This window comes from Trichosurus vulpecula, chromosome 6 (assembly GCF_011100635.1).
Source record: "Trichosurus vulpecula isolate mTriVul1 chromosome 6, mTriVul1.pri, whole genome shotgun sequence".
NCBI lineage: Eukaryota > Metazoa > Chordata > Mammalia > Diprotodontia > Phalangeridae > Trichosurus > Trichosurus vulpecula.
Window position 1 is genome coordinate 218,517,447 of NC_050578.1, and position 25,941 is coordinate 218,543,387.

Sequence of the window (25,941 nt, forward strand, 5' to 3'; positions counted from 1 at the left end):
CTCTTCATATCAATAAAGTACAAGAATGCTTGACAGTAGACATTTCTTATTCTCAATTATAAATGACATGTCTCAGGATTAATGAAGAAGCTAACTAAGGAAAGGTCAGTCTTCTTTACCTGGCATCCACAATCTGGCAACACCCTCTCTTTCTGGCCCTGTATTACTTTCCTACATATACTCGATGCTCCAGCTAATTGTATCTTATTCCTCCATTTATCTGTAAGTTGCATGAGGGCAAGGGCTCTATATAATATTTACCTTGCATCTAGAACTTAGTACATTATTCTGATCACAGAACCTCAGAGGCCACCCAGTCCAGCCCATATATGAGAAAAAATCTCCCTTCCTTCAATATCTTTGACTGGTGGGCATCCAGTCTTTTCTTAAAGACCTCCAAAGAGGAATAATCAACTTATTTCTTTGGGTGGCCCATTCCGTATTGGGATACCTTCAATTGTTAGGAAGTTTTCCCCCCTCCCTGGCTTTAGGCCTCAATTTACCACTTTATAATCTCTACTCGTTGCTCCTAGTTCTATCCTCTTGGGGGTCAAGCAGAGCATGTCTAGTCCTTCCTTCACATAGCAGTCCTTCAGATACTCAACATGGCTGTCATGTTTTCCCCAAGCTCTCTTCTTTATAGGCCAAACATCCCCCAGTTCCTTCAATAAAGGACACAAATGGCTCTGTCTTAAGGCCTTTCACCCTTGATCCCTTCCTCTGGGTGTTCTCCAGTTCAGCAGTTTCTTTCCTAAATTATAGCATTAAGACCTGATACAAATAATCCAGGTGTGGCCTGACTAGGGCAGAGTATAACCAGATCTCTCTTGTTCTGGACATAATGTATTTCTTAATTCAGCCTAAGATTGCATTAACTTTTTAACTACTATACCATGCTATTGACTCCTATTTACCTGAGAGAAGAATAATAACAATAGCAATTTTTTATAGATCTTTAAGGTTTCTGAAGTGCCTTACAGATATTATTTAATTTTATCCTTGAAACAACCCTCAAAGCTAGGTTGCACAATGGATAGAGCTTTGGGCCTGGAGTTAGGAAGGCCTGAGTTCAAACCTGGCCTCAGATACTTATTAGCTGTCTGATCCCAGGTAAGTCACTTAAACCTCTGTTTGCTTCAGTTTTCTCATCTGTAAAATGGGGATAATGATAGTACTTCCCAGAATTCCCAGACCAAATGAATTAATAATCATAAAAGTGCCTAGCACAATGCTTGATACATAGTATTTTCCATATAAATGTTAGCTATTTTTATACTACCACTACTACCACCACTATCACTACTACTACCACTACTACATTATTGTTTTACAGATAAGGAAACTGAAGCTGAAGGAGGTTAAGTGACTTGTCCAGGGTCACACAGCTAGGAAATATCTGAGGCCAGAAGTGAACTGAGGTCTTCTTGACTCCAATGAAGTCCTTAGTTCCTTTTTAGTAGGTGCTTAACAAATATTTGTAATATGAATAGGTGAAAGAACACACCTAGTGTATGGTCTTCTGTTGTTCATTCTTCGTTTTCAAAGAGGACCAACAGCATGATGGGTGATATCTTGAATTGCATGTGAATTGGATTTGAGGGAGGCAGAGCAGCCACAGAATCATCAGCCTCACTCTCTCTTCCTGAGTCCCTGAAGTACAGTGGCAGGACAAAAGTCAAGATGACTGGTGATGGCCTGGGGTGCAGCGGATGACCTTGGCATCTTCAGTGCCTGACCCAGCTCTAAGTGCCCCACAGTGCCCGCTTTGGCCACCTTCATGACCATTGGAAAAATTGTTCTCAGCTGCCCATTCTGCTGAGGAAAGTCTGCACATGCTTGGGTAGACATCCCCCTAACTCACAGATAGGTTTGAGGCCTGTTGGTTACTCTCAACTTGGTCTAGTCCATCTGCCAACATGGTTTACTGGGGTATGGCCTCTGTTCATGTCATAGATTCTTTGAACCACAGGTGAGAGTTGAGTGAAGGTGGATGCCAAAGGTGGATGAGCAGCTCTGAGAAGGCCTCGACAGGCTCTCACACCAGGGGTACTAGTCCTCCCTGAATACCCCATACACCCCATAGTCCTCTACACACCATACTATTCACCAGTTTTACCCATTTTGTGATGGTAACAGTTAATGAGCTCAATCTTTTGACAAATAGTACCCCTATGGTCACTAATAAGAATGGAGGCAGAGAAAGGGAGGTGATGGACTCCTTTTTTAAAGTCCAGATGGAGTCGGGTGTTCAAGTCCCATTTCTGTCCCAATCAGGCTCACCCAGCCTCTCAGTGTTCTAGGCAATGAGGACTATGAGTTGTGGAGAAAGTGTAGACTTGCATAATTAAAGGGAGTTACTTCATGTCAGTGAAATCGCAGGCATAGTCTCTAGCCCTAACTCTCAATCCTGGTATGAGGAGATAAGATACTACCTCTTGCAATTTGCCCCACCCCCTCTCCATCTGATTTTCTGGAAGGTCCAGGAAACTGACTCCTGACAACCCCTTTGACAGATCGGAAGATATGACATCACCCTTTGATGCTGATACCAAAAGATCTTGGGCAGAGGAAGAAAATGATCTCCTTGTAAAAGAAGGCCTGTTAAATGCCGGAGTTGCAACTCCAGATGTGGCTTAGACAGGTGTGAAATCACAGGTGTAAATCATTGAAGTAACAAAATAGGGAAGAGATATCTAACAACTGTGGAACTGTCCAGGGTCTTGACATCTGATTTCACCTTTTCTGATGTCAGCACTTGGTTTTATCCCTAGCATTTCTGCCTTGTATCATGATTGCCTTGAACCTTGACCATCGTTGTCAGCCTGAATGCACCTTTGGACAGACTTGAGCCTGGCTTACTCTGTTTATACAACCTGTTAGTTGCCTGCATGCGACCAAATTCACTAAACTTTGACTATCCTTGTGAACAACACAAGACCTTCCCTGCCTTCAGATCTTGATCATCCAGATTAGTTTGAAGTAGGAAGAGAATGATTTTCCTCAGAACCTATTTACTCTTATTTTAGACAAAATTATAACAGACCTTATCTGGTTTCTCACTCAACAGAAGAGCACTGCAGCAAATTAGAAATATGGATGAGGGGTTATCTGAGGCAAAAACACTGAAATTGGCAAAAGTAAAAGCTACTAAACTAATAATGAGGGAAGAAACACCAAAAGTCAGGCATATGAACTAAAAAAGCGCAGTCATCTGGATAATTTACTCAACTCATTAGTCCCTAAGTTAATTCAGTTCAGTAATCTTTCAGTTGCCTGTTGGGTCAGCTACAATTTTGATTCTTCAGAGACTGAGATGTCCCACATTTACATTCATATGGTATCCCTGAGAGATTATCAGTATTTAAAAAGTTGAGTTTTTCAAGCAGGGATCATCTTGGGTTCACTGAAAGCACTACACATGGGAAGACTCTTCCCTGACTGAAAAGAGTAAAGATTAAAATCAAGACCAAAATTAGAATAAAAATGAGAAAACCCAGCATGCAAATGCAACAGCCCCAAACCAACCTGTTTAATCAAGCTCTTGTCTTTGAAAAATGGTAAATTGATGAAAATAATCACATTGATTCTGATCATCACCATTTTGGAGTGAATTTGAATACATGAAATATTCACTGAGATGAGGAGGAAAGTAGCAGCTTCAGCTCGTGACCACTTACTTGATCTCCTTGCCAAATAGAGGGATATTGTGGCCAACGGCAATAAGAGTTCTAAACACAACAGTTTAGAATAAAAGTTCATTCACAATACATTACAGAGGATGCTCAAAGATTTCCAGTAGTATCACCTTCTCAGAGAGATAGCTTGAGGTGGCAAAGAATCAGCCTTAAAAATAGGAAGATTTAAGTTCAAGCCTTGCTTTTGACACATGTTTATATGATTCTGGACAAGTCACAAGTGTTCTAGATAACCACGCTCTAAGAGTATAAGTTCCAGAGGAGTGCTAACTTGCACTGGTAGAAGGTATTTCCTCACCCATGAAATCAGAGGTCTAGTATCTATCCCCTTTTGTTGTTCAGTTGTATCTGACTCTTCATGACCCCATTTGGGGTATTCTTGGCAAAGACACTGAAAAGGTTTGCCATTTCCTTCACCAGCTCATTTTACTGCTGAGGAAACTGAGGCAAACAGGGTTAAGTGACTTGCCAAGGATCACACAGCCTGTTGTAGCTGAGACCAGATTTGAACTCAGAAAGAGGAGTCTTCTGGACTTCAGGCCTGGTGTTCTATCCACTGTGCCACCTAACTGCCCCCATCTGCCCCCATCATCTAGCAAAACAGTAAAAAGTAAGCAAAGGGAAAACTTATCTACCAAACACTTGGTGCAAGGACTATTACAGATCAAATTGGAAAGAGGACAACAAGTAGGCATGAAATGTAATATTTATGCCAGTGTTTCTATAGTGATCTGTTGTCAGTGATGGTGGAGCCATCACACTAGGAACCTGCCACCTCAGGACCTGAGAGGTAATGCGACAAGAAGAAATGGTCCTTAAGAAAATAGGATGAATGATCAAAACTTAGCAAATACAAAGAAGAAATCCTTATTGAAGTCAACTCAATTTTAAGGGCATTCAGAGATTAATTTTAAAGGCATCACCTAGAGATATGGATTCAAAGAGAATGGAAAAGATCACAGTTAGTATTATGACAACCCACACATTATCACACACAGAACGTGTGTGAGAAGACACAATTACTAACATCCACAATTACTAATCCCTAAGCCTGTTTTTGTGGATCTATAAAATCTTTATGAGAAGTTCTTGTGTGTACATCAAAGGTACCTTTGATCATAACATGAGAATATGTATTGAGTACAAAAACTAATTAGGTCTGAGGTACATTTAATGCTTTTCACATCTAGTCTATAACTTATAACACCGAGCTCTTCAATTTGGTCATTGGAAGAATTCTAACCTAGACTTTGCCCTCTCCTCTACCCTTCACCTTGATTGGTGAAAGCCTACCTTTGGTAGTTCAGTCAGCTCATTGGCATTGCTCCAGTAATGATAATCTATACGGGCAGGTTAAATGGTAGCAACACATGGGTAAGCTAGTGTTTGGAAAACACTAAAAACGCTGGGAAAACTGTAAAAACTCAGCACTGGAGAAGCTTGGCACAGCTCTTCAGCTTGTGATCGATGACTGTACAATGCCTGGCCTCGAAGTCTGGATGCATCTCTAGAGAAGGGCAAGGTAGAGCCCAGAAAAGTGGTGAAGGAATTCTTCAGCTGAGGATCTTCTGAGAGAGAGTGAGAGATTGGAACTTTGCATGCAAGTACCCTTCCCTTACAATGCCATCTGAGGGCTAGCCTTCTAATACAACCTAGGTTGGTCTTGTTTTACTGTGACCCGTTTTTGGCCTTGACAGCTTGTCAATATCACCAGTGTCTCGAAGGCTATGGCCATGACACTCTTTGTGGTACTCATACGTGAGATCCTCAACGTTACTGGGGCAATGACTCCATATTGCTGTAAGCCTGTACGTACACAGTTCTTTTGGGTTCCCTAATAAATGTTTTGGAGATTCAAAAGTGAGTCTGCTGATTACTTTCAATATCAGAAACCTAAATAAGAATTAATGAACCGAAACAGGGAACAGGCAAGATTTTGCAGGTAATTTTCTATATCAGATTCCATCCTCACAGTTCAACAATTGACAGAGGGGGGTAGAGAATATAAATCTTGGTGGGTTTATTATTTATTACAAAAACAAAGTTTAATATGAATGAACCATTTGCTAACTGTAATAGTAATTAAGGTGGGACTTTTTGCTGTTGACCTTTAATGATTCTGGCTTTTGTTTGAATGGGGCAGATAAAGTGGGATGTTTTTGTATTTCTCAGCACTGAAACAATTGGGAGCCATTGATTTGTATCTGATGTGATGTTGGGGGTGGGGAACTTCTCCTCACCCTCGGGGCCATGAACAGGATATATAAGTGCAGAGTTTAGCATTCTCCCTCGGAGCTCTGAGCCACAGCAGGAGTGGCGCGTGACTCCGGGCCATTCGTTGTAATGAACTTCCTGGCTGTATACCCAGATGTTGATAACTACAAATTGTATTTGGTCTGTAATTCTGCTGACTTTTTCCCCTGAACTAGGTGGATGTTATTTGTATGCTGGATTAAAGTAAGATTGTTAACCCCTTAACATTGCTTTCCTTAGTAAAGCAGATAAAAAGAACCTGGGCTTGCAGTGTTCTGTGAACTGGTTGTTGTTGGCTTTACACCCTCACCACAGCTGCTAGCTGGATTGTTGATACACTAACAAAGTGTCTCATGTATGTGTTAAGATCATGCAAAACTCCTCAAAATCATCAAATTTTGCAGCTGGAAGGCATCTCGGTGATAGTTTGGTACAACTACTTGACTTTTACAGATGGGGAATACTAAATGTCTTACTCAAGGTTGAGTAGCTAATAAGTAGGTGACAGAGATGGGACTTGAAATCACGCCCTCTGACATGTTCTCAAGTCTAATGCTCTTTTCAGTTATTAGCTGAGTGATCCTGGGCAAATCATTTAACCTCTTTGTGTCTCAGTTTCTTTGTAAAATTGTAAAAATGGGGATAATAATAGCTCAGGCGTGTTATTGGATTGCTTACCATCTTAGGGAGGGGAGAGGATGAGAGGGATATCTACAACTTAAAACTTAAAAAAATGTTGAAAATTGTTTTAACATGTAATTGGGGAAAAATAAAATATTAAAAAAGAAAAAAGGAATGAAAAGAGATAATATGTAAAGAATCCTGCAACCTTAAAGCACTGGCTCAATCAATAAGCATTTATTAGGAGTCCCTCAGCTCTCCAGATACAAATACAATGCCTCAAACAACCCCTACTTGTAAAGAGTTTATATATAAACATAAGTTGTTATTTTCCTGTGCTATGCTGTCTCTTTGATAGATGCAGCCATAGAAATAACTTTGTCACCAATCCTCCAAGTCCCAACAAGAAGCAAGACATAAAACATTAAAACATATGTTCCCCGAAGGTGTCTGACAATATTATGGGAGATGTCCTCTGCAAAATTCAAATGGAAGAGAGATTCCCTGGAGATAGTCAGCTCCTCCATGTGCTTGTGTTTGTGGCTGGCACAGTGCTGTCTGCAGTGAGGTCTGGAACAAGATAAGGGCTTCTCATTGCTTGCTGTGTTACTCAAGAGATTTTATTTGTATGCATCCAGTGAATGAGGTATTGTGCCCAAGTGGAAAGCTCCTTGAGGCCAGTAACTGTACACTTTAATATTTGTATGCCCAGCCCTGAGCACAGTGTCTGGAATGTACCTGATAAATGCTTATCTGATTTAGCCACCCACAAAAGGAAAGTCAAAAGATGATGAATGCCTGCTGGCCAGACTATGAAACGCAGTTGGATGGGCAGCTCATGGAGTTAGTCCATTAGCATGTACATCTTGGACAGGCACTGCTCATGGATAAGGAACTGAAACCCAAAGCTGAATAGGTAGTGGGGAAGGGGCCAAAACATATTTAGCTCTCCCATTTGAGCAAAAAAATTTAAAAGACATACATTTCTTTACTTCTGTTCTTTACTCTAGTTCTTCCTAGTTCCTTGTGTTGTATCCTGCACACACCCACAATGCATCTCTCCTTTGGTCACTAAGTGATATCCAAATTCAATCCTTCAGCAGTATTCTGTGACTTGCAGCTGCACACTACCACCTATAGAATATCGGTGTTAAAAGGATAAACCTCTTTTTTTCTTCCTTAGGGTGAATCCTGGAACCATAAAAGAAGCTTTGGAATTTTCCATGGGGATTCTAGACTGCCCTCCTCTTGTTTAATTCTGGTCCAAATTGTTGTCTCCTCATGGTTACTGCTCTAAGGATATATACTGTTGAAAGAACGCTGTAGATTGTTTAACTGGATCTCACAGCCTGGGCAGAAAGGATTCTACACTGATTAAATTGTTCCTATGAGGATGGTTAGAACAACCCCTATAGAGAAATGATGGATCTATGACCCAGGAGTCTCTGCAATGTTCAGTGGGTTCATAAGACTAGTACATAGCATCTGGAGAACCTCACCTTAATAAGACTAGTACATAGCATCTGGAGGACCTCACCTTAATAAGACTAGTACATAGCATCTGGAGGACTTCACAATCTACAGCAAACCCATCTTCAGATTCTTGGAATCTTCGCTTGATATCCTCCAGGACAGTGGTGAGTCCCTTTGGCAAACATACATCTCTTTGTTTTATGCTTTACCTGATGTTAACAAATATATCGTTGGCAAATAGGGTTATCTGGGTTGTTACATCTCTCCAGGAATCTTGGATAACTTTAGCATAGGCGTAGGAAATAACTTGTTGAAGAGAACCTTCAAGGAAGCATTTTGTCTACAGAATCAAATTTCTTTTTAGATAATCAACATTAATCAGAGTGCTATCTTGTATTTGCTACATATATTCAGTCAACTCTGTGATGATAAAAATGTGGTCTACTTTGAATGACTCTTGAGAAAGCCTGTCCAGCCTCTACTAATACCCTCGCTGAGGATTCCCTCAATGAATATGTAGGCTATTCTCATAAATATTTCATATAGATTGGAAAATAGGCTTACATATTGGTAGTTGTTGACGTTCTTAGTTGCCTTTTTCAGCATTAGCAAGACAGCAATCTTCAATAACGAGTGGCTGGCCAAGTGCAGAGGCCCATGAGAAGGCAAGGCCTTTTCCTGGTGTAGCTGAGAAAGGGCCTTTTTCCTCAGCAACTGTGCTGCAGTTTTCTCCAGACAGGAATCAAGATTAGAAATGGTAGTAGCTTGTGACTGTCACCGGTTTCCAGTCAGAATCAAGGCCCATTTAAATCAATTACTCTTGCAAATCAGATAAAACCTGAAAGACCTCAGAACCCAGAGACCTTCAGGCCTTTGGCAGCCTGAGCATCAGGCCCTTTGTGACTTTTTCCCTCTGACAGAATTCTAGCTCCCAGGAAGGTACTTCAGTTGTATAAGGGGCATCAGGAGAGGCCAAGCTTCAGAACCTCTGGCAGCTTCTCCTTTCCCTTTGCCCTCTCCTTCTTTCTGAACCTTTCTCCAGCCCTTGATGACAGATAACCCCCCAGGACCCTGGCAAGGCAGTGGCTTGTTTGGGTTCGCTTTAAAATTTTTGGGACATCGAAATGAAATACAGCTATTGCAGCTTGCAGTTCACAGAAAGATTGCAGGATGAAGGTTTAATTTTACAGGATCACAAATTTTTAGAGATGAAAAGGATCTCATTGATCATACAGTGAGAAGAGCATTTATTCTGTAGTTAGAGGACCCAGGATCAAATATTTACTTTGATGTTAATCATTTGTGTGACCTCCAGCAAATAATATATCCTATCTGGGCCTCAATTTTCTTATCTGGAAAATGACAGGGTTGGACTAGATGGCTTTTGAGGTCTCTTCAATTTCTGGATTTGTGATCTTCATCTAACCCACACCTAAAGAGAATCTCTTCTATAGCATGGTTATCCAGTCAGCTAGCCTTTGCCTGAAGACTTCCAATGAGGAGAAATTACTTACTACCTACTAATGGTCATGCCATTCTCTGAGTTCTTTGAAAAGCATATGGTACACAAATGTAAAAAAATAATCATTAAAGGGTGTCCCCTTACCCACCCTCACCCCTCACCACATAGAGATACTCATCTTTCTTCATTAGACGAACAATCCAATTTTCACAGACTATGGACATTTCCAGGCCCTAGGACTGAGGTATGAATTGTGCAAAGGATTCCTTAATGAAATCTTTCCAGAAGCTTAATGGATAAATTAGATTCTCAATTCAGAAATGAGGCATATACTAGGACCTATCTCAAAGATATTTATATTTATCCATAATACTTAGAAAAAATCCTGTAGTCATTTAATGTTACAGCTTTTTAAAGCACCTTAATATCCAGTATCTAACTTGATCTTTAGTAATCCTTCTGTAAGACAGAGTAGGCATTATGGTTGCCACTGAACACTGAAGAACCCGAAGCACTAAGGATTTTAGAACTTCAGATATGGAAAAAACTTTGTAGGTCATCACATGTTGCCTCCCTAAGCCTGGCCCCTGGATGGGGTCCTTGTGTCTAGTGTGGAGCAGGTAGAAATAGGCCATTGTTGGGCTGGACCTTTTCCTGTGCTTGAATGGAGGAGTAATAATTTAATTTCTGCAAGATGGAGTTTAGGTGCATTGTTAAGTTGGGCAGTTAGATGTAAAGGGTAGAAGGTAATGCCAGGTCAAAAACCAGGAATTCTCAACAAAGTCCAAGAAGGGATGGAGAGTTCAGTTGCATTCTTAAAAAAGAATGCAAATTTCAGTGACGGAATATGAATCTGGACAAAATATATGGAGGTGATCCATTGCATTCAACTGTGCATGCTTGCCCCAAATCACTTGCCTTCCTAGTTCACCCAAATCCTCCCAAAGAAGGGACCTCCATGCCTTTGCTCATATCCTTAGTCTTCACAGAATACATGGAACATGGGTTGATCCCCCCTCATTTCAGTGATAGGACTCTTGGTATCACTCATCCCTTACACTCCCCTTATCATACTTTATAGAATTCCCAGATATCCTTTTTCATTTTCCTGACCTCCCAAGGGCTGATCTTGGTGGCATGCCATTGGTAGAAGGCTCCCTTCTCATATTTGATGGTTTCTTAGCTTGGTGTTGTCAACTTTCTTGGCTGCCTTTAGTTCACCTTGGAAGAACCCTCGTATAGCAGAAATGAGACTTAATCATCAAACTGCTTGTCTGGCAGGGTATGAATAACTTCCTATTGGTGGAGATCAGTACCCTTACAACAATTGATTAGCTTATTGCTTATACTAGCTCTTGCAATGCACCCCAAACCACTCAGTTATTGCTTAAGGAAATCTTCCACTTCTATGACCTTCTGTTCCACTTCACATAACATCAAGGCCGAAATTTGTGTTATAGTTTTAGTCCTTCTCTTTCACTGCCCCTTAGGTTCAGGTTCATATCTCTGCTGCTTGTTATTTCTAATCCAGTGGGTAGCTGGATATGACGAACTGGTCATAAGAACAGTATATCTCTTACATCTCCTACGGTCAAGCCATACAATTAGCGCTTCCGCTCACTGTAGAGTTCTGCAGTAACAATGCAATCTACTCCTCCCCTTTGGACATCCCCTTCCATCCAAACTATGGATTTCACTTTAGCTTCTTTCTGTGCTCACCCCCAAATACCACTGTACTAGCTGGGGAATACAGAGACTGCTAGTCCTGGGGTGGCAGTACTGTCTCTGGTTCCAGAATAGCAGTTTGATATGCAGTCACTCCCACCTTCTCTACAATTCTGTTGGCAGTAGACAGAACAGAGTCTAAAGGTCCTGGCATCCCAAGACATTCCTGGGTTGTACTAAACTAATCATGTACCCTCTAGGATTGCTGTAAACATAGGGGATCATGGGGAATGTAACGTGAAGTACTCCCCATGTTCCTCCATCCAGGCTCACAGGACTCCGTTACCTGTCTTCTTTGGAAGGTCCAAGCTAAAAAGCCAGGGTCACAATATTATCTTTTCTATGATACAGTTTTATGTCCATCAAGTTGGAATGGCAATACACTGGCAATTCGTTCTATTGGTATCACTTTGAAGGAGGTCTGCATTAGCTACATGAAATAGTTGTGATAAGATATGAGAAATAGTCAAAGTAAAAAGTAGATAGGGCTATCAAACCATGGATTGTTGCCCTGGTAGGACTTGGTTCAGGTGCTCTGCCAGAAACTCTAAAAATTGTCCCCTTTGAGCCAAATGACCACCAGGCAACATCTTGAAGCTTACTTGGCTGGAAAGGTCTTGGACTTGCTCACTGAACCTTCTAGCTCTAAACATATACCCCGATGATCCTATGACGTTCAAGGCCTCTTCAAACTTTAAATCCATGAAAATTCAAGTCAATTCACATTAAATGCCTACTATGTGCCAGGCACAATGCTACCTGACAATTTGTGTAATGGAGTGTGTATGAAGAATTAGGGGGCCATAAATTCTATATTTATAAGGAATTTTAACTTGGCATTTTAAAAGTAAAGTGAATTCTGGGTAACCCCTTATGAAATTAATTCTCTCTGGTATTATAAGTCATCTCATGCCTACTTATAGTAACTCAGTGAACCCTGTGCTGAGAATAGATGCCCTAAAGGAGGTCCCTGGAGAAGGAAGAAGTTGGAGAGGTGAGCTGGGAAAGAATAGGCACCGAACATTAAAAAGCCAAAAGCTGTTTTACCAAAAAGCGGCCGCATCATTTCATGTTGCCTAAAATAGACTCCAAATTTGGCAGGGATTATAGGGTGATGGTGTCAGAAAAGGCAAACCAATTTGTTTCAAGGGCATAAAGAACAAACAGGATTTTTCTTCCTCTGGAGGCATTAGTCATCTTTACCCACCATTTTTCTGACTACTTGTTATTATCAATCATTAGAATGAACTAAAGACATTTCAGCATGTAAAGGGGGACAAAAGCACCAAATTAAAAATCAGGAAACCTTGTTTTTAGTCCCAGCTCTGTCACTAACTAGCTGTGTGACCTTGGATGAGTAACTTCCCTTTACTGCGCCTCACTGGCCTGATCTTTAAAATGTATGGCAGTCTGTTTAGTTATTCCTTAATTAATGGGAATCTATTTTGTTTCTACTTTTTTTCTACTGCAAAAAGTGCTGCTATAAATATTTGGGTAGGTATGGCACTTTTCTTTTTCCCTCTCTCTCCTTGGATTGTTTGCCTAAAAGTTAGATCTTTCGGTCAAAAGGTGTAGACATTTGAGTGTTTCACTTTTGTGGCATGCTCTCCGTTGCTGATATATGACACTCCAATGCCTGTCTCCTGGCCTTTACATTGGGTATTGCCCACAGTCAGGATGCACTCCCCCCTTACTTCTGCCTCATGAAATCCTTCTCTTCCTCCAAGATACAATTTATGCATCACCTTCTACATAAAGTTTTTCCTGATCTCCCCATCTGTTACTATCCTCTTTTCCAAACAAGTATTTAATTACTACATATTTAATGTCTTTATAATTATTCTGTATATTCATACATACACATTAGCACACATGTGTATATATATATATATGTGTATATATATATTTATTTATATGCCCACATATATTTATACACACGTACACTTGTCACCTGTTGGAATGTAAGCTCCTTATGAGCAGTAATTGTTTTTTTTGGTACTATGTCTTTAATAAGATGCTTTAGACTTTTGCCAGGAATTAAAGCCAAGCTAACTGGGCTATGGTTTGCAGATTCCATTCTTTTGAAAATTGGGAGATTCCCACCTCTCCCCCTTCTCCTATTCTAGCTGCATGCTTCTAGGCAAATCATTTAAAACCGCTGTCTCAGTTTTCTCATCTGTAAGATGGGGATAATAATAGAACTTCTCAGGGTTATTGTGAGAATCAAAGAGGTAGATAATAGTTGTAAAGCACTTAATACAGTGCCTAGGACATGTTTGCTATCATCATCATCACCATCATCATCACCATCATCATTCTCATCATTGTTATTATTATTTGGCCCCCTCTATATTCTTTGTGATCTTCCAAAGGTCACTGGCAGTGGTTCAACAAACACAACCACCATCTCTTTCAGAAACGTGAGATGCCATTGATTTGGGCTTAGTGACTTGAACTCAAGGGAAGCTTGATAAACTTCTTACTATCTCCCTCCTTACATTAGGTTTCAACTTCTTACTATCTACTTTTGTTCTATCGTTTCCAGTCCAACTATCATTCTTTTTGGCAAAGAGAACAGAAGCAAAATGAAGACTGAGTGGGACCGTATGCTCTCTATGGTTTGTTAGACAAACATCTCTTATTATTACCCAATAGTTTCTGATCTACTAGAACATAAGCTCCTTGAGGGTGTGGGTTATTTCCTTTTTGTCTTTGGAATGGTTGGACTAGACAATTCCTAAAGCTGCTTCCAGATTTAGATCCATGATCCTATGACCTACAGTGGGAAGCCTACCACAGTGCCTGGCACACAGTAGGTGCTTAACAAATGTTGATTGATTCATTGCTCTAATCAAGCCACTTTCTTTAGTCCTTCAAAAACAGTATGCTAATTCCTATCATCTATAATTTTGTGATTTTTAAAAATTTGTATCCTTTGCCTGGAATGTCATTCTCTTCCCCTACTCCTCTCCTTCCCTGAAATCTACCCATTCTTTAAGGCTCAGTTTTTCCATGGAGTTTATCCTCATTATTTCTGCCCAAAGTGATATCCTCCTTCTTAGAATTCAATTGTAATTGGCACCACACGGTTTGGCACTCAAGTGTCCTCTAATTGCTTTGCATGCATTAGCTTTGTCTTTTTAACAAATTCTTGACTTCTTTAGGTCAGCAACCATATGTGGAAAAAGAGAGAGCAAAGAGGCAATCTATGGTTTGGAGCGGCTAGTAAGCAAAGATAATTTATGCAGTTTGTTTTAGTCTTGACACAAGGAAAGACTTTATGACAATACCCAAAGTGGAAAAGAGATGACTTGGGGGCTGATTGCTTCTTCCTATAGATCTGTGAATCTAAAGTAACTTTGGGGATTGTCTAGTCCATTCATTCCGAAGATGAGGTAGTCGAGGGCCAGTGAGTCTAAATAACTTTCCCAGAGTCATACAGTCAATGTCAGAAGTGGGATTTGAACCCAAGTACACTGAATCCAGAGCTAGTGAGCCTTCTGCTATTTTGTAGCCTGAATGATCACTTATGATTAATACCGGAGGCATTTCTTAGTGAAGGTGAATGAGAGGACTTTTTAGGTCCCTTCCAATGCTAAAATCTGGTCAGTCTGATTCTGAATTTGTCCTTTTAAATAGAGATAAGCAGCTAAAAATGAAGGCTTTCAGACTAGAAAGAATCTGGCTAAAAAAGGATACTTTTACTTTATATTCCATTAGGCCTTTGCTAGGTGAGGGCCGGTAAAAAATAGAGTAAAAAAGATCACCTCTAAAATATAGAGATATGATACTCTTCATCAGCCTTCACATAGCTACCCAAATCAAGGGCCTTTTAAATCTTTATTGGTAAGCACTGTTTAGCAAATCCTTCATTTTTCACCCATCTCCTGTCCAGCCAACTCTTCATTTTTCACCACTTGCTCTGCTTGTTTTTGACTCCGAGAACATCACTCCTCCTCTGTGTTGAATACCCTGTGGAGGCACCCCACCCCCAGCTTCCTTTTGTATATTGTAGTTGCCCATTAGATTGTAAGCTTCTTGAGGGCAGGGACTTTCTTTTTCTTATTTACATCCTCAGGGCTTAGGTGCTTTGCACATTTTGATGCTTAATAAATGTTTATTGACTACTGATTATTGACTTCAAAATGGGGGCATGTGCATTCACCCTGGCCAGACCTTGTGACTGGCCTGTCCTATTTTGTCCTAAACCCTAGCATACCTGCATGTAGGACCTGCCTTGTCTCTGAGAGCACATCTGGTTGTTCCTGATTCTCACTTTTGTTTCCTTCTTCCTAAAACAAACAAAGCTAACTGTTGATTCCTGAATTGTCTCAGACTTTCTCCTTTATATTTGTGAATATTTGCCATCAACAGGAGCAGAAAAGCACTGGGGATCAGATTTCATTCAAATCTCAGGCAGCTGCTCTCTACAGGGTTTGGGAGATGAAATCCTGTAGCCACTGTCAGAAACAGCAGAGATGTCATATAAACTCTGTGTCGTTTCCTCTTGAAGACTAGAAGCCTGTTGGCCACTATCAAAGGAGAAAAGGGTACAACTATAGATGAGGTCCCAGGCATGAAAGCCTGAAACACTGGCATTTCACATTCCATTTAGAACTTGAAGTTGGCTCCATCTTTGAATTCTTCTACTGTTTTCAGGGGTAAGGAAGCTGTGGCCTCAAGCCACATGTGGCCCTCTAAGTCCTTAAGTACAGCCCTTTGACTCAATGCAAACTTCACAGAACAAATCCCTTTAATGAAAGGATTTGTTCTATAAAACTTGGACTCAGTCAAAAGGCTGCACCTGAGGACCTAGAAGGCCACATGTAGCCTCCAAGCCGCAGGCTCCCCACCCCCAGTTTAAATTCTGCCCACGGAGCCATTTGGTTTCTATAATCTCAACATGCAATTCCAATCCTCTCCCTATGATATTGAATTCCTGATCCTAGGTATGGATGCTACTTCAGATGTAAGCTACATATCATTCAGCCCTGTTCTGATCAACCCTGCACCTCCAAGGCTCACCTAAACTGGTTCACCCCATCTAATGTGCCATTTGGAAATCTTGCCACATCTTTAAACACATCTGCCTCTCAATTTTTCAGCCATCATTCTTTCTTCCTCTTTGCTTTAACTGAAGTTTGGCTTTCTACCAAAGATACTACATTTCTTTCAGTCATCTCCATTGGAGCTTTCCATTTCCCACAATTCTTAGGTCCCAGGAGTCTGTATACCTCTTTTTGCCACATTGCCACTTGATGAATTTCTTTTATCTATATCCCTTAATAGTTTTTACTCTTTTGAAGATCATGTGAATCTCTCTTTTCCTCATTATATTCTTCTATATTATTCTATACTATACTATTCTATATTATTCTATATATATTCTTCTCCTTATCTTTTTGGTATCATTTATTAATTGCTAGTTCATTATCCCAACATTCTCCATAATTATAATACCTGGATCATGGTCTTCCTTTCCACTTCATCCCCTAGTCATCAAAGTTGATGTCTTTCCTAGTAATGAAAATTTAAATTCTTTGCTTGGCATTCAATGTCCTCTACAGTGCGATACAGCCCTATCTTTCCTGGCTTATTGCATACTATTCCCCATTTGTACTCAAGACTTTCCATTCCAATTGAATTATTTCCTAATATCCAGGCATATTTTGGACTTTCTCATATCTTGACAGACTACTGCTCTTTGTCTCCACTGATAAACCTTGTGATTGTCTAGACCAGTGTTTCTTAAACTGTGGGTTGCAACTCCACGTGGGGTTTAAGAAGTGCTAAAGAGGTCATGAGTAGAAAAAGTTTAAGAAGCGCTGGCCTAGACCAAACTCCCTGGCCATCATTTTCCTATGTGTCATATCCCCATATTAGAATATGTTTTTTTGTGAGAAGGGATTACCTCTTTTTAAACTTTGTATCAAGTACATAGCACAGTACCTGGCTCACAGCACATACTTAATAAATGCATTTTATTCATTGATTGTTTTACTCGTCTTACCAAGGTATAAAGTTTTCAAGAATAGATCAGGAAACAAAACTGTATGTCAATTACCTGAGGACTAGCCTAATTAAGTCCAGAAATGATGCTGTTTTGGGTACTTGTACTATTCTTCTCCCTCCAACTCCACCTTCTCTTCTTGGATTCCAAAGTGTCCCTTAAAGCCCAACTTAAATGCTATCTCTTCCAAGAAGTCTCTAGTCTCTGATCATTTTTCCTCTTTGGACTCTGAATAGTCCTTTTCTTGCATCTTTCTAATATATAATATGTTAATACCAGCGCTATTACTGCTCCTGCCGCAACTACCACCACCACTGTCACTTCTTGGCTGCTGCTATCACCAACACTGCCACCACCATGGCTGCTTTTGCTACCACCACCACCACACCACCAGGGCTGCTGTCACTACCACCACCTCTACCACTGCTGCCGCCACCACCTTCGCTGCCGTCACCACCACCATCGCCGTCACCACCACCGTCGCCGCCACCACCACCATCGCCACCACCACCACCATCGCCACCACCACTGTCGCTGCCGCCACCACCGTCGCTGCTGCCACCACCACCGTTGCTGCTGCCACCACCCCTACCACTGCTGCCGCCACCACCCCTACCACTGCTGCCACCACCACCACCCCTACCACTGCTGCCACTACCACCACCCCTACCACTGCTGCCACCGCCACTGTTGCTTCTGCCGTCACCACCATTACTGCTGCCACCGCCACCGCCGCTGCTGCTGCCACCACCGCCACCGCTGCTGCCACCACCACCACCCCATCCCTGCTGCTGCCACCACTGTTGCCACCACCATTGCTGCTGCCACCACTGCTGCCACCACCATGGCTGCTGCCACCACTGCTGCCACCACCATGGCTGCTGCCACCACTGCTGCTACCACCATGGCTGCTGCCACCACCACCATTGCTGCTGCTGCCACCACCATTGCTGCTGCTGCCACCACCTACTATAGTTAACTATATATTTGTAATATTCCTTCTTAGACTGTGAACTTATACCTTATATGATTATTTAATAAATGTTTCTTTAAACTGAATTGAATCTCTGGCTAACCCACCCTGCTTCCCCCTTAACTCCATCTCAGAACTCCTTTGTCTAATATCGACTTGAGAATCAAGATGGCGAAATAAGTTCAGTGCTAGAGGAATTCAAGTCAGGAAGACTTGAATTTAAACTTCAGACGCTTAAATGTTTTATAACCACGGGCAACTCATTGAACCTTTCTGAAGTAAAAAAGGGGTAAATTAGAGCCATGGTGCCTGTCTCATGGATGTGTTGTGGGCACAAACGAGACACCAGATATAGCCATTTTGTAAACCTTAAGAGGGAGCCACTGGAATTGATTGAAGATGGGCTTCAAGACCTGCCTCATATACTAGCTATGTGATGTGCTCCAACTTGAGCTTTAGGAAAAACACTTTGGTAGCCATGTGGAATTGGATTGAAATGGAGAAATAGTCAAGGAAGGGAGACCAATTAGGAGGCTATGATAATAGTCTAGGTCAGAGGTAATAAGTATTTAAACTAGGGTGGTGGCTATGTGAGTGAAGAGAAAGGAGTATATATTAGACATGTTGTAGTGGGAGAAATGACAGATTGGACAAACCTGGGATATGATGAGGCTTCTAAGTAGCTGGCTTATAGCATTAAGTAGAGGGGAGTAGCTCAGCAGAGAGCCTAGAGTTAAATATACAGAACTAGAGATCACTAGCAGAGAGATGATGATTGAATCCAGGGGAACTATCAAATGAGATAGTATGTGTAGAAAAGAAATACCCAGGACACAGCCTTGGAGGAGGGCACTCATGGTTAGTGGGTACAGTAGAGTGGGTAGAGGAGACTGAGGAAAAAGTGGCAAGAAAGATAGGAACACTAGAACACATACACATAAGTACATAATACAGACATAGACACACATATATGCCAGTCATTGCTATTATCTTCTGCAGTTGTTAACTGGTACTTGACCCGGTTCTTTGGTGATGAATTATAATTGTGTATTCACCCTTTCCATAAAGATCTTGGTGTCACTTGAGAAGAAGCGAGGAAAGAGGGATGTCCTTGGTTGCTCTTCACCAGTCCTTGGCTAAGGCTAGCCTCAAATGTCTGCTTGTAGCACTCCCCTTTTGTGACCCCCAGATTAACCCTTTCTAAACTTGTGGTATTTGGAAACATACCCATTTATACAGAACCTCTTCTCTGTTTCCTTAGTCATATCCTGAAGCTGCTTTTCATAAATAAATTCCCCTAGCATCAATGATATCTTTATAAAGATTGCTTTCCTTGTAGCTTCTGTTTCTTAAGTTCCAGCTCTTCATTATTCCTACCAGCTAAGGATTTAACTACTCCCAGCCATGTGCCTAAGGGTGTAAATCTGACTATGGCTGCTGACCTGACTCTACGAGAACAGCCTCAGGGATTTCATGCTCCTGGAATAGACAGTCCATGCAAGGGTCTCCCATAGGTGGAGCATCATTAATGGAGTGCCAGGATCCATTTAGCAAAAATGACAGCTACGGAATAATGGCAGGAAGGAGGAAAGCAAAAGCCTACTCTCTTCCTGCAAAGGTAGTAGGTAGTATGGATCAGATGAGGAGGAGGAGGACAGCTATCTCAGATAGTATTCCTACATCCCCAAATAACTCCTAATAACTCATTTATTGAATAGATTTCAAGTTCCCGCCTCAGGAAAAGAATCAAAGGAAGATTCAGAACTAATGTCCATGTAGAACTCAACATCCTTGAGATTAGGGAAACCACTTAATTCTTGTCTCTCTATCACAAGTAAGTAGCACAGAGTCTGCCCCTTTTTCGGGAAGGGAACTTATACTTGTAATTTCATCTGTCTAAGGGACTTTCATTGTAGAAACTTTATTCACTAATACAGATACTTGGCATGTAACAGGTGCTTAGTAAATTCTTGTTGAATCTAATGTGAACACTTATGGGTGAATCTAGAGCTTTGCCACTAGTCTAGTTTCTTACTCCCCTCTCTCTTGAAATTCAACAAACATTTATTAAGCAACTTCTATTTGAGAGATGAAATAACCATGCACTAGGCTCTGACTCAGGAACACTTGGGTTCAAGGCCCACCTCTGACACATACTTGCTTTGTGCCTCCACATCTCCTCCCATAAAAACAAAACAGAACAAAAAAAACCCCATTTGCTAGGTAGTCAATAGTGATAGCTTAAACTTTTACAGAACCCTGTAGAACACTTGACCTAAGGGGTAATGGAGAGATACATCATGAGAGAAGACTATTGCATGTGACCAATGATGTCTTTTGCACAAGCACCAGTCCAGTTTCTGCAATGACCAAGAAGTCCTTCCCCCAAACCCCAAGTGAAGAAATTTTGAACTCACATTGGTGACATACTCGATATCCTTCCAAAGGATACACTCTCGAGGGAAGTCTGCCAAATCTAAGAAGTGATCCACAACCACTTGGCCAATTAAATCATGGCGGGAGAACCGGTCAAAGTCATAGACAGAGAAGTGAAGCTTCCTCATGGCAAGGTCATTGTAGGGAACTGGGAATAAAAAAACCTCATCAAAGACTGGGTTTAGTGTCTTTCTGTGAACTTTAGTTTGGTGTTTAGTTTTCCGATCCGGGAGCAAGTAAATCTTAACGTAAGGGTCTGATGTCCCAGAAAAGTCTTTTGCTGGCAGGTTGACAGCTTTATGGATCTTCACGATCAGCTGCTCTAAGTCACAGTCATATTTCACAATGAAGTTCAGTTTCCCACAGGCTTTGCTGTTGCTCTTTCTCCCGTCATCAGTGTCCACCGACCTCTGCTTATATAATTCAGGTTTAATGCGTCCAATTCCTGTCAGCTGTTCCTGCTTCTGAAGCTGCTGGACATTGAAGTCTGGGTTTGAGAGGTTGAGTTGCCTTCGGATTGAATTATGCCTTAAGCGAAAAGCAAGAGAGAACAAAATTATGACCTGGTTAGGGAAAGTCTCTTTGCAAACAAACATCTAGGTGTTGGTCCTTTGCCATGGCATGTTCTGCCAAGGGCTGGGAGCAGCTGGATTTTCTTGACCTAAACCTACCAAGGACAGATATATTCTGTGATATGAGAAAGCTATTTCTAGGACATGGGGAGCAGGAGGAAAAAGCAAGAAAAGCATAACATTATATTAGAGCTTTTGAAGAGTTAACGCTTTCCCCTAAGTAACTCTGATTTCTTGGGCCTCTAATCCTAACTCTGTGGAAAAATTTATTTCTCCCTTGGGACTATGGCAAAATATATGAACTTGATCTTTTAGAGATCCTCTCACCCTCATATTATTGCTTTTTCTTGAATTGAATTTCACAGGTGACTCAGAGAGGGACAGTAAAATGTGTAAAGTCACAGATCAAGTAAGTAGTACATGCCAAAGGAAAAAAAAACACAAATTTTGTGTTCTGCATTTTAGGCACAAGTCTGCCAGAAACAATTTTATTTAATATTATTCCAATATTTATGCATTTTGAGGAGGGGGAGAGACAGAGGGGGACAGAGAGAGAAAGAGAGAGGGACGGAGAGAGAGAAAGAGATATCCATAGTGGCAACCCCTGCTCTCCATGCCATCTTCCTCCAATACCTCAGACATTGTTCTCTCCCAAAATAATTTGAGGCAACATTTTTAGGAATCTTGAACAAGGAATAAATGTTTAAACACAATTTGCTGTTAATAGTAATCACTCATTTCCTTCCTTGACCACTCCCTTCAGAGATTACAAGGGTCTCCTCAATTCTTCAATCTCTTCAGTCCATCAATCTCTCAGTCCTTTCTTAATGGAAAAGAATGGGTTCTGGCTTCTGGGAATGGGGAAGGAGGAACGTGCTTTTAGAGAAGTCAATAGTACAGTCACTTCATGGGGTGAGTAAGGCAATGATCTTAATAAAACAAGGGGGAGGGGTAGCTAGGTGGTACAGCGGATAGAGCACTGGCCCTGGAATCAGGAGGACTTGAGTTCAAGTCTAGCCTTAGATATTTACTAGCTGTGTGACCATAGGCATGTCACTTAACCCTGATTGCCTCAGAAAACCCCAACACCCCCCCCCCAAAAAAAACAAAAAAAATAAGACAGGGGCTACTCTTTGTGCTAAAATTTGATCACCACCCTTAATCCTTAAAGAAAAAGTCTTTTGTCCTCAAACTATTTCATTTTCCAAAGGGAACAAACCAGGAAATGGTTTTTAGAAGTGTTTATTTAGGATTAGAAATTATTATTTTTAGGGGAACTAAAAAGGAGGTTTATGTAATATGCTTCCACCCAGACTGAGGATTAGCACTTAAGTCCCTGACTCCTGGCTAGGTCCACATCTGAGTATACTGGGTCATTGCTAAGATCAGCCTAGGGTTCATTCTACCTGCCTGAAGTTTGTCCCACATAAGGCGTCTGCTCATGCTGAATCACAGGAAATGTGCTCTAAGTACCATGGTTGAGAAAGTGAATTGTTACTGACCTACTTCAGGTCACTGCCTCAGAAAGTCAGCCTAAGAGCTTTCATTTCCATTCTGAGATAAACAGAAAGGACATTAGCCAGGAAGGTGAGCCATTGGAATGCATCTAGGGATTTAGGTAGACAGGATGTTTAATGATATTTACAAATTAAATATTTGCTAATGAAGTCTATTCTTTGGTTTCCTAGCCTGTTGTTCTGATTTTGATATTTTCCTGCAATTTCCAGTCCAGGCTGCTTCATATCCGATGGTTCTCCTCTCTTACCAAGAAATCATCAGTGAGACTTAGGAAGCAAAAAGGCTTTATCCTCATATTCCCCTCAGGGAAAACAAAACTTTTTTTTTTTTTTTTTTTAGCTCTGAGCCTTGTATAGGTTGCTAAAAAAAGTCACCTTATAGTTCTAAAAATGAGCATAATGAAACAGACCACTAGAAAAATCATTGAAGCTCATGTGCAATTTATCATAGAAGGTGAAGTATTGGAATTCTAAATGCAACAAGGCTTGCTTGCTTTGCATCTGCCCAAATCGGCTAACATGGAGGCTCCAAAGTAGGAAATTATAGAGACCTACCTCTGGGAGAAGACACTGCCTCTTTCCATTGGCAGAGCAGCCAGAACAGGCTGCATCTTTAAACTACCCGACTGGGATAGTCTCAGGCTTTCTGATGGCATGCAAGGTGTTGAAGGTCCAGTTCACCCATAGCACAGGCACCATTAAGTGAGCCGAGGAGACGGTGGAATCTCCTTTTAGGCCCCATGAAGCAGGCTTAGAGTTTGGTCCATTTTGTTTGCCCTTTCCAGTTTTAGAAACAGGCAGAGGGGTCCCAGGCAATTTGGCTTTTCAGGGCTTCCATGCTGGTCTGCCTAGAATCCTGCATCCAAGGTTGCCATGGCTCTAGTCTGCCAGAAACTCTATTGCCTAGGCCTCAAAAATTGAAAAGGACAAGCAAAACCAAACACAATCCCAAGCCTGTTTCTTTGGGACAAAGGGTCTAAAGGAGAGAAGGGAATCTTACCCTCCTCAGCCAGCTGAGGTCATGATGCCCATGCTCTGGGTGAAGAGGATCTTCAACCCCTCGCACTACACGCCATCCTCACCCCGCCATGACACCAGAAAAAGAATGAGAGAGACTGTCGCAGTCTGGTAGTTTTAGAATGCAGCATATTCTAGCTGCAGGCCATGGAAAGAGGGTGTCCCACCCATGTGGAAGGGGAACACAGAATATCTTTTTCCAGAAACAGGTCCTTGGCATCTGCTACATCGTACCTCCATGTTAGATGATCTGGACATGTACAAAGCAAAGCCTAATTACATATGAAAAACTTCAAGAGTCACTTAAAGCTAGGACAAAATATACCTTCATACTCTGTAACATCCATGTGGAAGTAGATATTGGTAGAATGAGGAAAACTATGTTGGAAAACACAGCTGGGAACAAGAAGTGAAGAAGGCCAGAGGTACATAGGATACACAGAGCCCTCAAGCCTCTGATTCTTGAATTCTTTTTTTTTCATGAAAAGAGTTTTATAGTGCTGGATGTGGCAAGAATGGAAAAGCATCACCAAATATGGAACTAACCCATATCTTAATAGAAAGGAGCATAAGTTTTATTTCTTCATGCGTTATTTCAGAATCAAATGACTTTGAACAGTCATGTCTTTGATTGGTTAGATCAAAGGTAAAAGTCAGTAATGAACCAAATCAAACAAAACAAAATCAAATCAGAGAAAATCAATAACAGAAATCAATAACAAAAGAAAGGAGAAAAAAATTGAGAAGCCACACACACAAACATGTATAATTACAGTGGAACCAATTGAACTTGTTTAAGCAGCTGCCAACTAAGAAACGGTGGAGGGAATGAACAAAAGCCAAGATGTTAATTCTAACATAGTTTCTTAGAAAAGTTGAACCAATGTGCAGTTGTCACAAGAAGGAGACAGGGTTCAGAAGCTACCATACTTGCAAAGGTTCCACCTCTTTGTTGAGCCTAGAGATGTAATGGTCAAGGATAAAACTGCTTTAGAATACAATCTCATTTGTAAAACATTCTAGAGGATGATGATGAAAGATTGCAAGTAATTTCATCTCATAAAATAATTTAAAGAAGAAGAGGAAAGGTGAATCTACAGAGAGCATGGCATTAGATCTCATCATGGGGGAAAACCCCCACAGCTCAAAGTTTAGGGTACAAGTCAATAAAAAGCTATCTTGTTATAAGCGATGGCAGGGAGAGGCTAGTTGACCCACAGAGTTCCTTACCATTACATGGTAAATAATAAAATAAAGAATAAAATAAAGAGGGAAAATCAAGGGAAATTGTGCTGTATTAGAAATTGTCACTAAGTGCGAAGTACACCAACGTTCCACACAAAGACTAATAAAGACAGAATCTGTAGTTTTCAGATAAAATTTTGTGATGTATAACTTTTATTGTCAGTAATGAGGACACTGGTTTTCATGTTATGAAAAGCTTTGTTAAGAATACTAATTACAGTTCATGTATAAGCTATATCAGATTGCATGCCATCTTGGAGAGAGGGAAAACTTAGACCTCAAAGTCTTATAAAAGTAAATGTTGAAAACTAAAAATAAATAAGTAAATGAATTAATTCAAAAATTAAAAAAGAATGCTAATACAGAGATAAATCCAAATTCAGGGAAGTGGGTGCAGCTTCTCATTTACACTGAAATTGTGGCTAGTTTAATGATGTCAACCTCTGTGTGTCTGCTTATTTCACACACGCACACACACACACCCCCCATAAAGAAGTGCAATAAATAAATGATAAAAGGCAATAGATCTGTTGACATTTCTATAGTGAACTATCATCACTGGCAATAATATGGCACTTCCACATTTTGATTCCATCACCTTAGTAGCTGACATAATATTTGAGGAGCCAGTAATGGTACTTAAGAAGATGTTGTCAGGGAGGGAAGCCTGATCTGACAAAATGCAAACAGAGAAAGTGTCTACTGCAAGAGACAGTTTTAAAGTTACTTGAGAGTTGATTTTTAAGATATTCCAAAGAGGGAGAAAGTTCCAAAGGCCAAAAGATCAATACATGTACTTTAAAAACAATACTGCCATTGATAATAACAACAAAAGGACATTTAAAAATATCAGCAACCACTGACCCACATGCCTACATTTCCTTCTCTATATAATCATTATAAGAATTATCTATGATTAAGAGTATCCAAGATGACATGATG

The 25,941-nt window shown here is 40.8% G+C and overlaps 1 protein-coding gene across 1 annotated transcript in view; it reads right to left on the reverse strand.

Moving 5' to 3' along the window:
- The window catches only part of SYT9 (synaptotagmin 9), a 145,988-nt gene that overhangs the window by 65,071 nt on the left and 54,976 nt on the right, over positions 1 to 25,941 (reverse strand). The window contains exon 3 of the mRNA XM_036765094.1: positions 20,630 to 21,176. Coding sequence (XP_036620989.1) covers positions 20,630 to 21,176 — 547 coding nt within the window. The remainder of the gene's footprint in view (positions 1 to 20,629; positions 21,177 to 25,941) is intronic.